Raw genomic sequence first — 17,804 nt, 5'->3', positions numbered from 1 at the left:
TTCATAACATCACATGTTTCATGCAAAATGCTGAAGAAAACATCAAATATCTTTAATGTGAAATACTTTTCTTCACATGTTGATTATACATCATGTACAAGTAGTCCAACAATGGCTCCATGCCCCTTCGGTATTTAGCAGAAATAGCGATCACAGGCAGCTGAACATTTTTACGTAATTCCATCACCTTTTCTTCTGCTCCAGGTAAGTCAGCTTTGTTGCCAACAATAACATGAGGCCTTTCAGACAGGCCAGTCTCATACTGCTCAAGTTCAAATTTTAGATCTTCCAGTTGTACCCAAGGCTCTTCTGCAGCCAGGTCAAGAACATACAGTAGGCAGGCACACCGCTGAATGTGCCGAAGAAAAGAGATACCTAGACCATAGTTCATGTGAGCACCTTTGATCAGTCCAGGAATGTCAGCAACTGAACAGCAAGAAGTAAACATTTCTTAATCAAACTTAAAATGTACACAGTAATTTTTTATCTTCATTCTGCCTGTTAAATCCATTAAAAAAAATTGTTTTTCTATATGTCATTTAAGACAACTGTCCTAAAGCTACAAAAGTAACCTTATAACAAACTATGCTCAGAAGAGCAAAAGAGATTTTAAAACAGAAATGATTTTTTTCGGTTTCAAAATAAATATTAAGTGTTTTAGCATGGTTATTATTGTTAAAAAAAATTAATAAAATTTACTCTCCAAAACATAAACCTATGACTCAATCCTAAAAAACTGAACAGTTCGATTTTTTTTTTTCTAGTTACCTAAATCATAGCCCTATGGCTACAATGTGAATGCAGATCAGTGGACCAGAGCTATGAGTGTATTATCTTTACTCCTATTATTCCTAAAAAATTAGAATTAGAAAAAACTGAAAATGAAATTACGGAAAACTTTGATACAATTGTGAAACTGACAGAAACTTAGAAATAGTGAAACACTCATCTCTAACGACTGTTATTAAACTTACCAGAAACTTGTTCATAATCATCATACTCAACAATGCCAACATGTGGATTGAGAGTGGTGAATGGATATGCTGCAACCTTTGGACGTGCTCTTGAGATAGCTCGAAGCAAAGTGGATTTACCAGCATTTGGAAACCCAATCTTTAAAAAAAAAAACCAGTTAATGGCCATAAGGTCTTCTGCCACTTTCCTTTTATAAATTTCATATTTCATTTATGCTGTTGTTTCCATCAAAGTAACAATGGTTTTTAAATTACACGTGCCTAGGTTTTAAAGCTCTGACAAAGAGAAGGCTTTGCAGCAAAGAAAATTACAATGGGCAACACCAACCTTCCTGTCTTGTGACTGCTGAAGCTAGATATAATTAGATGGTATTAATTTTATGACAAGGTGAAAATGGAAAGAAAAATTAATGGGTCCCAAAGAATGTATGTGTAAAGTTTCAAAAATAAATTGCTACAAGTAACAGGACTCACCAAACCAGCATGTGCCATAGTGCGAAGCTCGATCTTTAACCTCAGGAGCTGACCTTGTGCACCCTCCTCTGCTTTTGTTGGTGCACGTTCCTCATTTGACAAAAAGAAATGGTTGCCTTTCCCTCCAGCACCACCACGTGCCACAATGCAGATCTGACCCTGTTTTTCAAGGTCACCAATAATAGTTCCAGAGTCTGTTTTCACAATGGTGCCTATAGGAACCTGCAGAGCATGCCTTATTAAAACAAATTTATACAACAGAGCAAAAATGCAAGAAATAATGGGAAAATTTGAATAATATTGACCAAATTTAAAATGCAATATTCTTTTTCATCATGCACAAGATATGAATTGAAAAGATGGATATTTATTTGATTCTTTTCAAGTTAACCATCAAAGTATGGTAGCTTATGCAGTACCTATTAGACAAAGAGGTTCATGAACACATGCACTCTTAGAGGTAAAGCTTCCTCAAGCTGATCTCACCTGACTATTTTATTAAGTTTGATGGCATCCACTGAACTTAAACTTTAAGACAAGGTTGTTTACCTTTTTACCCGACCTTTATGATAATGACTGAATGAATATGAAAGGTTTCAGAATGCTTCACAAAAATTATGGGTAAGAAACACAAAAAAAATATCACAAAACATCAACAGAAGTAAACCTTACCTCCAAATATGTGTGCTCTGCATTTCTGCCATGACAGCATTTGGGCCCTCCTTTAATTCCATTCTCACCGTTGATCACTGACTTGAAGTGAGCAAGGGATTTGCAGTTTGTACTGGCTAATCAAAGAAGAAGATGCATACACCCAATGTAATTTATCAGTCATTATACCACATTAAGAATGGATGAAAATATGCCACAGGCCTAGCATATTTAAAAATCATTTATACACGATGCAGATTCTGAACAAATATTCTTTTCCCCAAGAAATAAAGCACTCTTTTCTGAGTTTTCTGATGATTCTTTATCATAGCAATGCCATGCATGAGATTTTTCTACAAAGTGTAAATTCATATTTATGAGTGACCTCTCCCTCTGACAAAAAGAAAGGCTTCAAAGAGTCAGCCTCAAACTTTGATAAACATTTCACTCACATAAAAAATGCAGAGAAGGTAATTCATTTAAAAAGTGATAAACCAATAGCAATATCAATGCATATAACTTTTCAATAAATATTAATGTTCAAAGGTATACAAATGCAGTCATTATAATCTATTATTACAACAAAAAGTAGATTCTGCCTCATTAGGGTGATCACTATCAAAATGCCATGTATAAAGTGCCTGAAATGTATTATCAACAACTAAGATGATTCAAAAAAGAACAAATTAGGTAACCTAGAAATGCATATTATAAGATAAAAGAATTAGCTAGTACTTGTGTACCTTGAAATATAACATGTCCACCATTTCCACCGTCACCACCATCTGGTCCAGCCCATTCTTTGCAAGGTTCTCGTGCAAATGACATGCAGCCATCACCACCAGAGCCTGCTTTAACCACCACATTCTTATAGTCCACAAAATGCTTAACCTGCAAGTCAGAAAATGTTTTTAACTTCAAATGTTCTACTACTTTAAAGTGCAGTATAACAAAAGATTTTAGCTGCAGTTACACTATTGGAAGAGTTAAGATCTCATAAAGAAAAAGTACAAATCACCTAAATAGACAAAACTAGTTAGAGTGTGCTTTCTTTTTCTACAACACTTTTCTTTCCATATCTGCACAAAATGAACAGAAGGGGCATGCAAGCAACTATTCTCTTTATAAGACAGGAATGACACTCAAAGGTTAATTTAATTAAGCTCAACGTTGCTAACTAGGTAACAGAAAATCTAGCATTTATTATGCTGTTACAAAAATGTAAAGTTAATTTTTGTTTTCCTAATGTCAATTTATATATAATCACCCATAATAAAATAACTATACAGAAATGTTTATTGCTTTAATGAAATTTAACCTCTGTAGTGGAACCATTCTTAGCTTTTTCTATATACGATATAGATTAAAGAAAAACATAATTTTAAAAAATTATTATATCCAAACTTCATATACATTTATGAGGTAGCTATAGCAAGTGTTTGAAACATATCTGCTGGAAATCTTCAAGATTCTTGAGCTTAAGTATCCATCATTAAATGTTTGCCTCCTAAACTATGTCTCCTGTGATTATACCTTGTGGGTTTGTCCTTTGGGTTTCTTCGGTTTGAGGACCTTGTGAATGGAGCTGCAATTTCTGTATATTGCCAGCCATGGTGGTCTTGGCATAGGCTTCATCTTTAGCCACAGCTTTACACTATGAACCTGTCTTATCACTTGCATTGAAAACAAAGACATTGGTGCCATACTACTATTTAGCTATAGCTAATAAGGTTTTTGACTTTGTTAGTTACATACACTTGCTATTTCTGCATCGTGAAGGATGGTAATACTCAAACTGCAACATGAAAACTTGGCTATGAAGGCAAGAATAACACCTTGATAGACAACACAACAATCGTTCGTTTCGTCGGTTTAGGCCTTATACCACATCTCACACCGAGTCAATTTAAAACTAAAAGTATAATTCTATATAGATAAAAATATATACTGCGTGAAGCTTTGGACAGTCAACAGGATCTTGTTGCTAAAATACTAATGCAACAAGAAAAGCGAAAGTCACACCACAAAAAGCGGAGTTAGAAATGATGTCAAGGACGATGAGAATAGAAACGCACTACAAAATTATTTATTAAAGATTTTCCTGGCCACAATGCAACAATACTGTAAAATCGAATAGTATTATTCTTCTTTAATTTATGGTTAATTATGTATAATTTCTACTGATGTTTTGTTTGTCTTCTCTTTTGACTAATCAAATGTGACTTCCACAGTAAGAGTAAGCACATCAGGTGAGAGGGTTTGGTCTCCACCGGCTGCACGGGATAACACTCAACAATGGTTGTCAAGTCAGAAGCTGATATATTACACAATTCTATGACAGAGGATGATCCCAACAGCAACATTCAGTTTAGTGAGGGAGAAGGTAAACCAAGATGGGGACCACAACATGCAGGAGCTAAAGAACTGGCTAGCCAATATACGTTTGGTAAGCAAGTTGATATCTTCGTGATGATAGTTATTACAGAAATCACTCTTTCTATACAATATCGTATCTGAGATAAAATGGTATAGATTTTAATTACGACGGTTAAAATATACGCTAAGGGAATATAAATCTTTTAAATGATTATCTGAAATGCGTTTTACATCAAGAAAATCGATTTCGTTTTAATGAAGCATTTCCTTGGTTTGGTCCACGATGTTTACCAAGATACTGATGTTTGTTTAGTTGCTGACTGGATACAGCCTGTTATTAGCTTATGCCTTTTGCTTAATAAAAATGTAAAATGTAATCATTTATGTATAATGTATAATGTCTTCCATTGTTTAGTTTTGATAAATCACGTTTTGCAAACATGTTTTCAGATCCTCTTCCAAGTTCCATAGCACACTAGCTTAGCATATAAAATAAACGACCTGATTTGATCCGTTATGTTTTACTCCGAGGATCGAAGAGTAATAAAGTTGTAGGGAGAGAGTTACTCTTTTATTAATTTTTATGTAAAACTGATTCAGCAATTCTTTTTCTTTTTTAGAATCTATAGTTTAATAGATACTAATAAAGGATTTTAATGGTACATATTTCTAATGTTCTTCGCACTTTGCACAAAATCCCAATCCTCCCACACAATCCTGTGGATCACTCTGTGAAGAGAGAGGTTAATGGAAGTCAAGATTTGTTGTTTAGCCAGATGTCACTTTGTTAATATTCCAAGATATTTAGTTAGATGAGATCTGCCACTCGTGCAATCTATTATTTCAGTTGTAATGAAAGAAAAAATAAATTAATCAATATTTGAGAAATTCTTATCTTTAAATCACACCTGAGGTCACCAGGATAAGAGAATTAACAGACTACATTGCATTAAAATGAAATACCAAAACACGTGACTGGCACAGGTTAAAGGTCCATTTTACTGACAACTTGAACAAACAAGAAAAAGAGTTAGATGAGACAGGCCATCAATGGGAAAGCTGAAAGCCATAGATCACCAAATAAATTGTCCCACATAAAGAAAGCCATCCAGCACAACGACAAGGATCCCAGCAAGAAGCACATATCAAAAAATGGCATAGAAATAAAAACTTATGAATGCAGAAAAACACAGAGTGCTGGCCTCCTCAAGGCAACAAAGGGATGTCACTTGCTTTTTTGCTACCACCCCTTCACATCCCTATTTCCGGACTTATTAGAGGTGTCTTGATTATTTCCAAATCACATGTAATTTACGACTCATAATGGAGATAATTTAACACACACACATTCAATTATTCATCATTATCATGCATTTAAATCTACTACTGATAGACAAGTAAAAGAAGTGACAAAAAAATAACAAAGCTCATTCTGTTGTTTGCAAAGAAACTGATATAAATAATACTCTCAAAACACACTGCTAAAAGAAAAGAAAGCAGTTAATGTTGTCATTAAACGGATTTTTACACATTTGTATATACTAATATATCAGTTAGTAAAAGTAAAATTATCATAGATCAATAAATGGTGAATTGTTGGTGGCTTACTGAGTCAGGGCATATAATATATATCTACAAAATAATTCACTTATATAGAGAAATATTGTGTTTTTTCACTTTAACGAAGAAGCCTGTGTTTTTCCTGGTAATTTCAGGGAAAAGAATTCAAGAAATTGTGTGCCTTGTTATCAGCCTTGGATTGATGGTATTTAACCTAGGGCAGTTATGCTGGCATTTTGACCCATCCAACCTTCACTACATCATTATTTGTGCAGGTATTTTAGTCAAGATTAATTTTTTCTGCTTCTATAGTGCAAGTTCTTTTTAATTTGTTTTTATATACGCACTGTTATATTGTATTATTTTATTATATTGGCTCATATGCACACAAAAGTTTATTTTTAATCCTTTAATTTGGTTGGTTGTTCTGCCACTTCAAAAATTATAATTGCATATGGGGAACCCAATAAGACATTGTAGCATTTATTGCTCAGCAGTATTTATCTCACCTATCAGGTTTTAGGTTGTATAGCACTCAAAATATTATTTATTAAATTTTATTGTTTGCCACCAAATATAAAAACAGATTTGCGCATGGTTTCAAGTTAATAAGGTCTTTTTTGCACAAACTCTATCCATCAGCACTTGCTTGTTACCTTCACCAGTATTTTTTCCCCTTCTGCACCAGGTCTGGGCATCATCACAGCTGACTTTTGCAGTGGTGTGGTTCACTGGGCTGCTGATACTTGGGGTAGTGTGGAGCTTCCCATAGTAGGAAAGGTTAGAATTTTTTTGTGCAATTTAACCTACATTGCATATTTCGTTCCATGAGCATTTTTTAAAATGGTTTCTTCTGTTCTGTCATTTCATACTTGTTTATTTTCCTTCCCACTATTTTTTTTTCTTTTTAGTTTTACCCCCTTGTCTGTCAGAGTGCATGAATCATTTTTATACCCTGATGCTGGAAACTTCACTGTACTCTTTCCTGGTTGATGTATAACAAAATGTAAGTAACTGCACCTAGAGTAATTAATACATAATTCTGACCCCTTTTGATCATCTGATAGTGACGAAATGATAGCTATAGAGACTATAAACAGTATATTGATTATCTCAGTTGTTGGTTATCCTTCATGTACAAAGACGAGAAGGATTTGTGTAACTCATTTGGATTTGTCTCCAAAACTTCCAAGGTTATTGTTTTGCCATCAAATACCATGAATGTAGTGAAGGTTTTGCATGTGGGTAGATGTTTGGTTGGATGGATCATAGACGTGCTTTAGGGGATTGAAGAGCTGCCTTGTGTTCTTGGTATCAGCTTGGTGCCAGTCCTGCATTTCTCTCTTCTTCTTTTGCACCTTTGCCTGCAGGTTTTTGAATGTGTTCTTTGTCCTCTGACGTGGGCAGTAGATCATTTTGTGACTTATTCTCTTTCTTTTTTTTTTTTTTTTTTTGTTTGTGCATCCCATCAGATTTCAAGTAGAAGTAATTTTCATCAAACCAGTCAGCATATGTCTGGCATTTGGCTCCTAGCTACTCCTTGGCAATGCATCCTTCCTGTCTTTCTGAATGCCCACCTCCAGGCCATGGTGGAAGAAGGTAGTACTTAGTAGACTTAGGATGGGACCCTTTTATGCCATGCATTCCTGCTTTTTATAAGGTGAAATTCCACCAGTTTGTCCCTGGTGTCAGGGACACTTTACTATTTTACATGTTATAATCACTTGTCCTTTAACAAGACAAGCTCTGGGGAGGCACAGGGAAGGCTCCAGACAGACATGGAGGAAAACGGTCCACAGTGAGGTAGAGGTAGCTGACATGACATGGTCCCAGCTGGAAAGAGAGGCCCAGAATCAGATCCGATGGCATGGTGTAGTTGCAGCCCTTTGCTCCACTAGGGGAGAATAGTAAGAAGAAGAAGAATCACTTGTCCAGGCATCCAAATTGTCAACCAGCAGGTTTCTACAGCTCACTCTTTGTTTTTCTTGCTCAAGTCCACTCCACTGGCAGCTATTTTTTCCTTTTAAAAGATGGATAGGATTTTACCACCAGTTTCAAGATTTTTAATTTTTATTTACAGCCTCTGGTTTAAAGATAGATCACAACACACTTTTTTTAACACATTGCTTTTATGTATTTTTATTTTTTTATTTTTTTTTTGGTTTATATTGTTAGTTCTGTTGTTATTGTATCACTTTGGAGGTCTTCTTTTTCATTCTTTCAATGTAATATAATTATCTCTTGCCTTAGTTACTGGCACAACATAAAACTCTAACAACTAGCCATCCTCCTTGGCAATAGCTGTGACTGCATTTGTGAACACTGTCCTTTTGTCTGAATTGGATACCATGAGGGACATGTCTTTGGGAAATGTCCTCTCTAATGCCTTTTGAAAGCAAAGGAGACAAGATAGATTCATCAGTTTTGCTGTGTCAAAGTTCCAATGACACCCTGTAAAGGTTGGCCGGCTGTCCCGTTGTAAAGGATTGGTTTTTCCTGTCGCGCAATGGATAATCAATCTGACCAGCATTCGACCACACCTAATTACAACACTCAATTACTTTGTTACAGCACACACGTGCATTCACACCATCAAGAAAGTAGATATATATAAAAAAGAAAATATAATTAAGTAAAAGAAGACATAAATCATATATACATAAACATCAGTTATCTCAACAAAATGTGGCAAGCTATAGTTACTTGGTTACTTAGCTTACTCCGGTGTCGCCCACCTCACACAACATTCACAGTTCACAATTATAATCCAGTCCGCGTGTATCATTCACAGGTCACAAATATCATTCATTGCATACATAAACTTCCAGTTCGTACATGTATATATTTAATCCACCTTCCTTTGGGAAGCTATACTCACATCCACCTTGATCTCCCCAAGTTTTGCTTTTTATAACTTAACGTCTCCACGAGATGGACCTCCGTTCGCAAGCATGCAGATTCGGAAAGTAATGATTCACTGTAGTCAGAGGATGAGTCACCTTTTCCTACATGTGGGGAAGTTCACAGGTACTAAATTATTCTACCCCGCGTCACTGGTCAGATTTATGGGTCCCGCCTTGACTATCCTGTCAGGTCATTAGCTGGGGCAGAGGCAACTTGACCAGAGCACTGTTGGTGGTCTAAACTCTAAACAAACTCCGCTAAAAGTTGAAAATACATTTTCTACGCACCCTCACAAATTTTGGCGTCCTGCAGTTCTAGTGAGGATATACAAATTGAAGACTGATTAGTCTGCAATCTGTCCAGCATTCTGCTCCTTGCATTATATGAGTGATCCTTACATCTGCCAGATGGCATTGGTGTATGACCACAAAATCAATCATGTGCCGGTGTAAAGTTTTAGGGTGGTTTTATATTTGTTAGTCATGCACAGGCCATGTTTCTGCATACTTGCTAAGAAGTAGCAATTCATTGCTGTTTATTTTCCCCATACTGTGCCTCTCAAGTACACCCTGCTAATTCTGGTGTTAAGGCAGAATATAGACATTGCATGCTCCACAGATGAGTTTCATTTATGGGTTGGGTTTTTTTTGTTCATAATTGAGTGACCACATGTGGGAATGATATGCCAGCCATTGCATACTGGCCAGAGATTGAGGGGCAAGCAGTGTTTGGGCTATATTTTCTAACCCTCTCCCTCATGCACAGGCAAGCAGCACTTTCCTGAAAAGGCCCAATCACCCAGGATGTTCTCTAACATCTTAACTGCCCCAAATCAAAGAATAAGCAAACAATGTCCAGGACCTCACAGTGTCAGCATTCCACAATGTCTACTCGAACTACCATCATATCTGTTAAACCTTTCTGTGTTTCATCCGCCTGTTGCACTAGAACCAGTACGCATGTGTAGGGGTAGACAAGCCCAAAAGTTTTAGACCTGATGGTGACCCTCATTAGGTTTTGTCAGCCTGGGTGTGGCTGCTGTTACATGCAAACAGCTTCAAGGAGCCACTTTTGAGAACTGGGTGCCAGGTGAGGACTAATTATTGGTGAGCTGCTGCAATGTTACGCTTTTCTGTTACTATTATTTTTATTTATATTATTATATTTCTATTACTTTATAGCAAAAGCGAAAGTAATCCTGGAATGTTAAGGCCATGTGTGGTGAACAAAGGGTACTGATACAGTCATGATTTAGCTGTTTGAATTTTGTACCATTTCATCTGAGCTAGAATAGAGTGATCAGTTCTGGTTCTTTAATTCTTTCTCTTAAAGCCTTTTATGGACACTACAGTTTTCTGATCTTTAACAGAAAATGAACTTGTATCTTGAAATTATGGTATCACACAATGGTGCATTCTCAGGTGCAGTAATGCTACTTTACTTTAATAAAAGCAAGCAAGAGACTTGGTTCCCTAATTCAATATCATCAACTACATCTGTAAGTTAGGAATCATTCAGTCTGTTTTTGTGCACCAGTCCTGTTGACTTTTTATTTTTTGGCAGGCCTTTATTCGTCCTTTCCGAGAACATCATATAGACCCTACTGCCATCACACGGCATGACTTTGTGGAGACTAATGGAGACAATTTTGCTGTCACTATACCCTTCCTGGCAAACATGGCATACCACTTTGTCACCCTGACACCACAACAGATTCAAGCTGAATACAACTGGCAGTGCTTTGTCTTCCTTCTGGCTATCTTTGTCAGTGTAACGAATCAGGTTAGTGAATTTTGCTGTCCAGAAAGACAAGTGTTATTTTCAGTTAGTTAGTCACCATTATTATTAATTAACTTTTTTATGTGTAGCATAAGATTAAATTATAAAAAATCATTTTCTTGACATTGGAGTAAGAAGCACATAAGTTAATTCAGCTGTAGAGCTATTAAAGAACAGCATTTTTTGATGAGAAAAATTCCAGATTAAAAAAGTATTTCAATTATATAATTGCCACATGTACATCTGTTTTCTTGTATCCTCTTGTGTCTAGTGCCACAAGTGGTCACACACCTACTTTGGACTGCCTTGGTATATTACATTACTGCAGGACTGTCATGTCATTTTGCCTCGCAAACACCACCGTATCCACCATGTAGCCCCTCATGAGACCTATTATTGCATCACAACTGGTTGGTTAAACTACCCTTTAGAGTGCATTGGCTTCTGGTCTCGTCTAGAGGCTGTGATTGAGGCAGTCACTGGCAGCAAGCCTCGCTCTGATGACCTCAAATGGGCCACTAAGACCCACTGATGTGTGCTCCTTTGTTTGGGATGTTGGCAGTTTGTGAGACTTTCGAAAAATTCATTGTTTGCTTTTTAGAATGAATGTTTTTTCATTTGTTTCTGGCTGATTTTTATTTTATCTGTGGAGCAAATTTTTAAAATGAGATAAAGATTTATTTTGTCAACCTACTCAGGTTATATAAGCTGACTTACAGATGTGTTACATAGGCCTATAGTGGCGGCAGAAATGTATTGTACCAAGAGACATAAACTAGGGAAGGATGGGAGAGTATTTTTCAATCCATCACATACCCTGAAAAGCTTTGACCTCCAGACTTTGATAGGTCATGTATATATTCATGCATAAGCAGTGAGTACTATATGTAGCAGGGCTTCTGCTAAGGCTAAATTCTTTGGGGTCCCAGGGACCCTTTCTTCGGATTTCTATGGGGTCCCAGGCTAACTCTAAGGGGTCCCTTTACAATGTGAAAAAATATCAACAAAATCAACAAATCGACAGTCGACTCATATCTTGTTAGTACGTATCTTTGAAAATTGGTACAGCCAGTGACGGAAGCATTTTTCTGCCGAGTTTTTAGACACACGGAACACTTCATGACGTGACGACTCATCAAACTGTAGCCATGAAAACTCTTTCTCCCACACAGTTTTGTAGGCTCTCACTTTTTTCTTTTTGGGTGGGTTGTCATCACAGGTACTAAATGGAACAGGGCATGATGATGTGGGTTCATGATCTTCATTATCTTGCTGTTTGTCTTCACCCTCACTTTCTTTCCGTTTCTGAGACGATGATTTTAACCATAATGTCAACGACATCTTGGAAATAGGTTTTGGAACTCTTTCTGGTAAGGGAAAAAATTCAGTGTTAAGGAAGTTACTCTCACCTTGTAGCAGACAACAATAATAGATTGGACTACGATGTCAGACACGACACTTACCTAATTTTGTATCGGTTCTTCGCCCAAATTTGAAGGGGTCCCCTGGGACCCCATTGACGAAAATTGAAGGGGTCCTCTGAACTTTTAATGTGTACTGTACACAATTTTTTGCATTAGCAGAAGCTCTGTGTAGTCTTGTGTACAAGAATGTACACTCACTTCAATTTATTTATATGTATATAAAAGTGTGTGTGTGTAGGCTTGGGAATCCATATTAATAACATAGATATATCCCTCTACTTTTTGGCTACCCTGGTCGAATTCCTTCATTTTAACAATACTTCATCCTTCCTTTTTTAGATAATCTAAAAGCATAATTCACCAGGATGATGGGGTAAAACCACTCCAAAGAAGAAGCAACTATTATATGAAATAATTAAAATGAAATAATTGTATTTTATATGCAGCATTAAGGGCTAAAATGCATGATCTAAAAATGGACAAGGGTATCAATAAAAGATTTGTACTATGCATGATGTGTTTATAATATAACCTTGAACATGAGTGCCCATGAAGCTTTATATGCTTGGCTTCTTTGGATTAAAACAGGAACATTTAGTGGACTTTTTCAAACATCTAGAGCTGACCATTAGTTTCAGTTATGACATTCTATTATGTAACCAACATCGACTCTTTAAGGGACTTTTAATTAAAACCTTTTATCAGAATTTTTTTTTTATCATAAAGAAAACCCTCATTACTTGTACAGTTTGCTGTACATCATGTTTATCTTTTTTTAAATGCAAAAATTCAAAAGCATATACTGTTGGTTTCTGTAAATAACCTTGCATACTGAAGCCAAACTTTTTATTTGGTCATCAGAAAACTGTTCGCTTTACACAATTAGTTTATTTCATTTCTGCACATAGGTTAAAAAAAATGGTTTGATAATAATCATCTAATTTTTTTAGTTACCTTTTGATACTTGTTGAGACATGCTGTCAGTTTTATAATTAAGTATTTCAGACCTTTGAGAACCGAGTCACATAGAATTATGTCAGAAAAATAGTAGACGATGTTTTGGAATTCAACCAGCAATACTTAAAGAATAAAATCATCCATCTTTTTATGGTTCCTTAATTCTTCTTTAGCAAAACTTTGGAGGTAAATGCAGTATTGTTGAAGTGTGATATTCTTGGATATGTATATAAGCGATTATTTTGTATAAAACATTAATGCCAAACATAAGTGAGCGTTTTAAAATAACAATGGAACGTGATTTCAAATATTTACGTTCAACAACTCTAAATTCCTAATAATGATTAATAATATGGCATGTTAAGAGATATGTCTTCAGAACAGATCTATACATTTTATCATGTTAATAGTCACCCATAAAAAAACATTTTTTAGCTACTTGCTTTAAATTTCAGTACATTTTCTTTTCTAAACTGAGATAAAATGCAGTCCAGAACATTGGTACCAGATTATGTTAGAACTGATAACCTAAAATTATCTATATAATTTAAATATGCTGCAAGTGTGAAGTCAGTAAAAATGGCATTTTTTTGTTTTTTTTTGTTTTTGTTTTTGTTTCTTAGTGGAATTCCTGTACTTCTGTCCTTTTAAACCTATGAAACGAAACTGTGATTGTTATTTTATTCTTTTACATTGTACAGCTGAAGGGGAAAAGAATTGGGAGGTAAATAATTAATAAAACTGAATAAAGCTGCTTTGAGCAGTTCATTGTCCATTGTTTTATATCCTGTGCCTTTTTGCTTAGTGCATCACTGCTGTTTTTAAATGGGCACATTTCTCACAGACTGGATACGACCACCACAGTTTCATAAAGACCTATATATATTATGTCATGGCACTGATTTACACAGAACTGTTTCGCACTTGCTCGCTGTCTACCAGGCCTTTTTACAGTTTTCAGCAGGTGTAAGGAGCAGTGAAGATCACCGAATAGCCATGCTTTTTTTTTTTTTGCTTCAGATTGGTGTATTAAAAATGTTTATTCTTGTTCTCAGGTAGCAGGTATGATTACTGCAGTGCCAAGTCTAGACTTAACCTCCCCTTACATTCCTGGTCAGACAGAGTATCACACTCCTTTCTCTTTTCATCAAAATTCATTACATTGTTTTGATTGTAAGTGATTGAATAAAGAATCAGGAAAAATGTTGTAGCCAGTAAAAAAAAAAGTCCAAGGGAAAATAAATTTAGGAGGAGTAAGTGTAAGGCTACATTGTGCATGTATAAAGACTTCTGTCTCAAAAGTAAACCCAAGAGAGGTAATAGAAAAGGAGTGACTGCAGTGGAAATGGTTGCAGGAAATCGGTGAAGCAAACTGATTTTTATGGTCCGTCTTGGTTAAAATAATAGGTTTAAGTTGGTGTACATTTTCTATTCAGTACTGAGAGCTTATAAGTGAAAGTGTGAAGTGTGACTCCTAGAATTTTTTCTTTATTTGCACATTTCACCAGCGTGAAGGAGCACTCTTGATGGTTACATTTTAAGCTATGCTACCTTATCCATTACCAGAGCTGTCCAGTAAGAGTGCTTTACAAAGAAAGCCTTAAGAATTGTGTCCTGATATTACACATCACAATTGCATATTTTCCCCAAAACTTCTGTATGCTTGCTAGTAATAACTTGGAATTCTGAGAACCCTGCTTCTAATGACCACAGTAAGGAATCAGAAATGACATTGAACTCAGCTTCATCCACTATGGCTGCTTTATTTATATAGCAAGGATGAGATATTAGAATAATACAGATGCTCTATTCCTCTGTTGCCGGCACCATGTCCAATGTAAATTGATGGCTTTCTTCAGCAAACAGGACAATCAAAGGTGAAACTGGGAAAACGTGAAGAAAAAGTAGAGTACTACAATCAGCATCATTAACTTCTATTAAGCTGTTGCATTTTGGTGCAAATTTTGAAATGTTTGAAAGAAGTATTCTTTATATAAATGATGTCACAAATGTTGACAAAGGTGCATCAAAAAATCAAGCCCCAGGAAAGGAGGGTGGAGGCTAGAACAGTAGGTATAGCAGCAAGTGTGGCTAAGCGATGACCCCTGTGGGAGAATACAGTGCTTATTTCTGGCATCCATAGAACAAATGCATTCCATTCACCAGAGCACATTACATGAGTGTAACCAGCATCATAGAAATGTATATTCATGGGCATACAGACATCTGCACATGCATTTGAACTAATTTTTGACTTGTCACTTGTGTTTTTGATGAAGCCTGTAAAGTACCTAGAGACTGTTTTCTGTGCTTGCCATTTCTAAAGAACAAATATGTTGCTCTTATGTTTTGTCTTTTATTGTCATTATTTTTTAATATCTTTGTAATATAAACTAAAGTTATAGGTCCAGTTATTCTTAATAAGGATGTTTCAGTAATGCAAAACAATTCTTTTAAAAAGTAAACTGATGGATTTTAAATTGAAAATAGCTTCTTTTTTTTTTTTGCATATTTGAATTAAATGTTGAAGAGTTACTCAAAAATATATGATCAAAAACTATGCCCACTATAGGGATGAGCGAAAAAAATGTAACGAATTAAACAATATTTTGTTGTAAATCAACAAAGAAGCATTTCTCGTCTTTTTCTCATGGTATTACAAAGCAGAGAAAATGTTTTTAAGTACTAAATGAATAAAATGATGAATATTTGATGCAGAATTTCAGCTGAGCTTGGCAAGAGTGGACTATAGTCAGTGACCTAAACTTTTTCAAGCCACATTTTAGTGTTCTTTGAATGTTAAGTTATATAGCTGCTACATAGTGCCATATTTTCAGTTGGTAAAAGGGTGCAATTTTCTTCAGTCGTGAGTTGTATTGAGATTTTAAATGTCACTCTTCCAACACTTGAATGAAATAAAATATGCTTGGCATTTGCATATCTAGTAATCAAAATAATAAACATCCGTCATCACAGATCTGCTTTTCACACTACAGGATATTTATAATAGGCATTTATAAAATAATACATCAGCTGTAAGAATGTCTGCTGTGTAATAAATTTTTGGAAGAAAAGCATTTTCGCTGATAAATATGTTAAATAAAATCTTAAGGACCATTGCTGTGATTTCACTTTTTTTACTTTGTGCCAGTTTCTTCACCTAAGGATGGAGTTCAATAAATATCAAAGCCATATTGCCATAAAAAAATAGGGGGAATGCCAAAGAATATTTATTTTTCTTTCCAACATTTTATGGTAGCATTTTCATGCTTTTGATTTTTAACTCTTTTTTTACAGCTTACTTGAATATGTACAACTGAAAAAAACACATCTTGCAGATGGACAGAAACTGAATACTTAAGCATTGACAGCCCTTCCACCTAACCACTTAAAATTGTCACACAAATAAATCAGTCTGGGTGCTAAATAATTGTTTAGGAATTTATTTAAACAGTTAATATATTTTAAAATTTTCTAAGATGTAAAATGTCAGATTTTAATAGACATGTGAGGAATGCCAGCTTTTCTATAAAATCTTTATTTTCTTAAAAAGTTCCTGACTTTGTTGTGAGACCTTCATTGTTGTATTTGGAACTGCTTGTCATAATTGCCTCAGAAGTCGATAAGCATTCTGTACTGAGCTGTTTTGTGACTTGAGGTGGTACTTGTTAAGATGTTAAGATGCTTTCAATATTTTGTATGTTACCTACAATATTATGAACCTCATCATACATCCGTATGTACAGAATGGAAATGAAAGAAATTTTTTTTGTGAATTTGTAGATTCTGGCACAGTTTAAATGGCTTGCTGATTGGTGTAATGGAGGAGGGGAGCATTGGGGGTGTGGGTAGGAAAAAAAATCAACTTTTATGCTTGCTGCAAAAAGGAACAAAAGGGCAAAACTGAAAGACAGGCACAAGTGAAATCCACTATTGTGGATCACATTTCTGATCACATAAGATAATGTCTAGAAGAGAAATGCTTTATTTTTGTATGAAATCCTATCTTGATTGTCAATATTCCGAAGATGAGATCAGTGCCAATGGATGCCAACAGTGTAAACAGAAAAAAAATGAATTTATTGTCATTGTTATAGTTTATTACAATATGAACGTGTTTCGTATTAGATTTGTGTGCACGTCTGTTCATAGAGTGGCAATTTTGACTGATAATAATTATGTAATACATCAATATTGTGATGTATATTTTTCTGCATGACTTGGGGTGCTTGGAACTGTATTTAATGGACTGGTTCCTGAATAGTCAGCAGTTTCAATTAACCTGAAAGAACATTTTTTTTATTTGAAAGTAGACAGAATAAAAATTAATTTTGCTTCATTTTGAATATAAAAGTGTGTTAAATTTTTTCTTTCATTTTTCAGTTGAATGCTAAATACAAGCTGCAGAAAATAAGTGATGGGAGCATCCAAACAGAAATGGATTTTTAAGATTAAGATATAGCTATATTACCTGGTAAATGGTCATCTGAATTGTTGCTTGAAGAGTTGCCTTTTAGATTGACATGTTTGGTTTGCTTGCTGGTTGATGTTTGATATCTTGTGTTCCCTGTCCAATATAATGTGTGGCCTTTGCTCTGACCAAACTAGGTCGAACGTGTTTTTGTAACAGACTTGCATAATTTGCAGTGTATGTAGATGTCATGTTAAATAAAATACTTGGTATTTCAAGACAGAATTTGACTAG

General features: G+C 35.3%; 2 protein-coding genes across 2 annotated transcripts; one reads left to right on the top strand and one right to left on the bottom strand.

The window, feature by feature from the left end:
• Positions 1–36: 36 nt before the first annotated feature.
• LOC112576911 (mitochondrial ribosome-associated GTPase 2-like) lies at positions 37–4,161 on the bottom strand. Its single transcript, XM_025259774.1, has 6 exons — positions 3,633–4,161; positions 2,843–2,990; positions 2,121–2,236; positions 1,449–1,670; positions 975–1,113; positions 37–426 (listed from the first exon to the last, which is right to left on the bottom strand). The coding sequence occupies exons 1-6, from the start codon at positions 3,801–3,803 to the stop codon at positions 53–55; spliced, it is 1,170 nt and encodes a 389-aa protein (XP_025115559.1). The 5' UTR covers positions 3,804–4,161; the 3' UTR covers positions 37–52.
• Positions 4,162–4,320: 159 nt separating this feature from the next.
• Positions 4,321–17,788, top strand: LOC112576912 (transmembrane protein 189-like). Its single transcript, XM_025259775.1, has 5 exons — positions 4,321–4,545; positions 6,191–6,310; positions 6,724–6,815; positions 10,503–10,721; positions 10,990–17,788. The coding sequence occupies exons 1-5, from the start codon at positions 4,395–4,397 to the stop codon at positions 11,248–11,250; spliced, it is 843 nt and encodes a 280-aa protein (XP_025115560.1). The 5' UTR covers positions 4,321–4,394; the 3' UTR covers positions 11,251–17,788.
• The last annotated feature ends 16 nt before the right edge of the window (positions 17,789–17,804 follow it).

This window comes from Pomacea canaliculata, linkage group LG12 (assembly GCF_003073045.1).
Source record: "Pomacea canaliculata isolate SZHN2017 linkage group LG12, ASM307304v1, whole genome shotgun sequence".
In the NCBI taxonomy this organism is placed as follows: Eukaryota; Metazoa; Mollusca; class Gastropoda; order Architaenioglossa; family Ampullariidae; genus Pomacea; species Pomacea canaliculata.
This window is presented reverse-complemented; position numbering and strand designations above follow the sequence as displayed.

What these genes read in the sequence shown, in the direction of transcription:
- LOC112576911 (XM_025259774.1), bottom strand. Translation starts at nt 3,803, where the DNA reads ATGGCACCAATGTCTTTGTTTTCAATGCAAGTGATAAGACAGGTTCAT. An exon ending in CAGAGCACACATATTTGGAG is followed by an intron (nt 1,671 to 2,120) that starts GTAAGGTTTACT and finishes CATGCTCTGCAG; the next exon opens with GTTCCTATAGGCACCATTGT. An exon ending in CTATGGCACATGCTGGTTTG is followed by an intron (nt 1,114 to 1,448) that starts GTGAGTCCTGTT and finishes TTTTTTTTAAAG; the next exon opens with ATTGGGTTTCCAAATGCTGG.
- LOC112576912 (XM_025259775.1), top strand. Translation starts at nt 4,395, where the DNA reads ATGGTTGTCAAGTCAGAAGCTGATATATTACACAATTCTATGACAGAG. An exon ending in CTACATCATTATTTGTGCAG is followed by an intron (nt 6,311 to 6,723) that starts GTATTTTAGTCA and finishes CTTCTGCACCAG; the next exon opens with GTCTGGGCATCATCACAGCT. An exon ending in TTGTCAGTGTAACGAATCAG is followed by an intron (nt 10,722 to 10,989) that starts GTTAGTGAATTT and finishes TCTTGTGTCTAG; the next exon opens with TGCCACAAGTGGTCACACAC.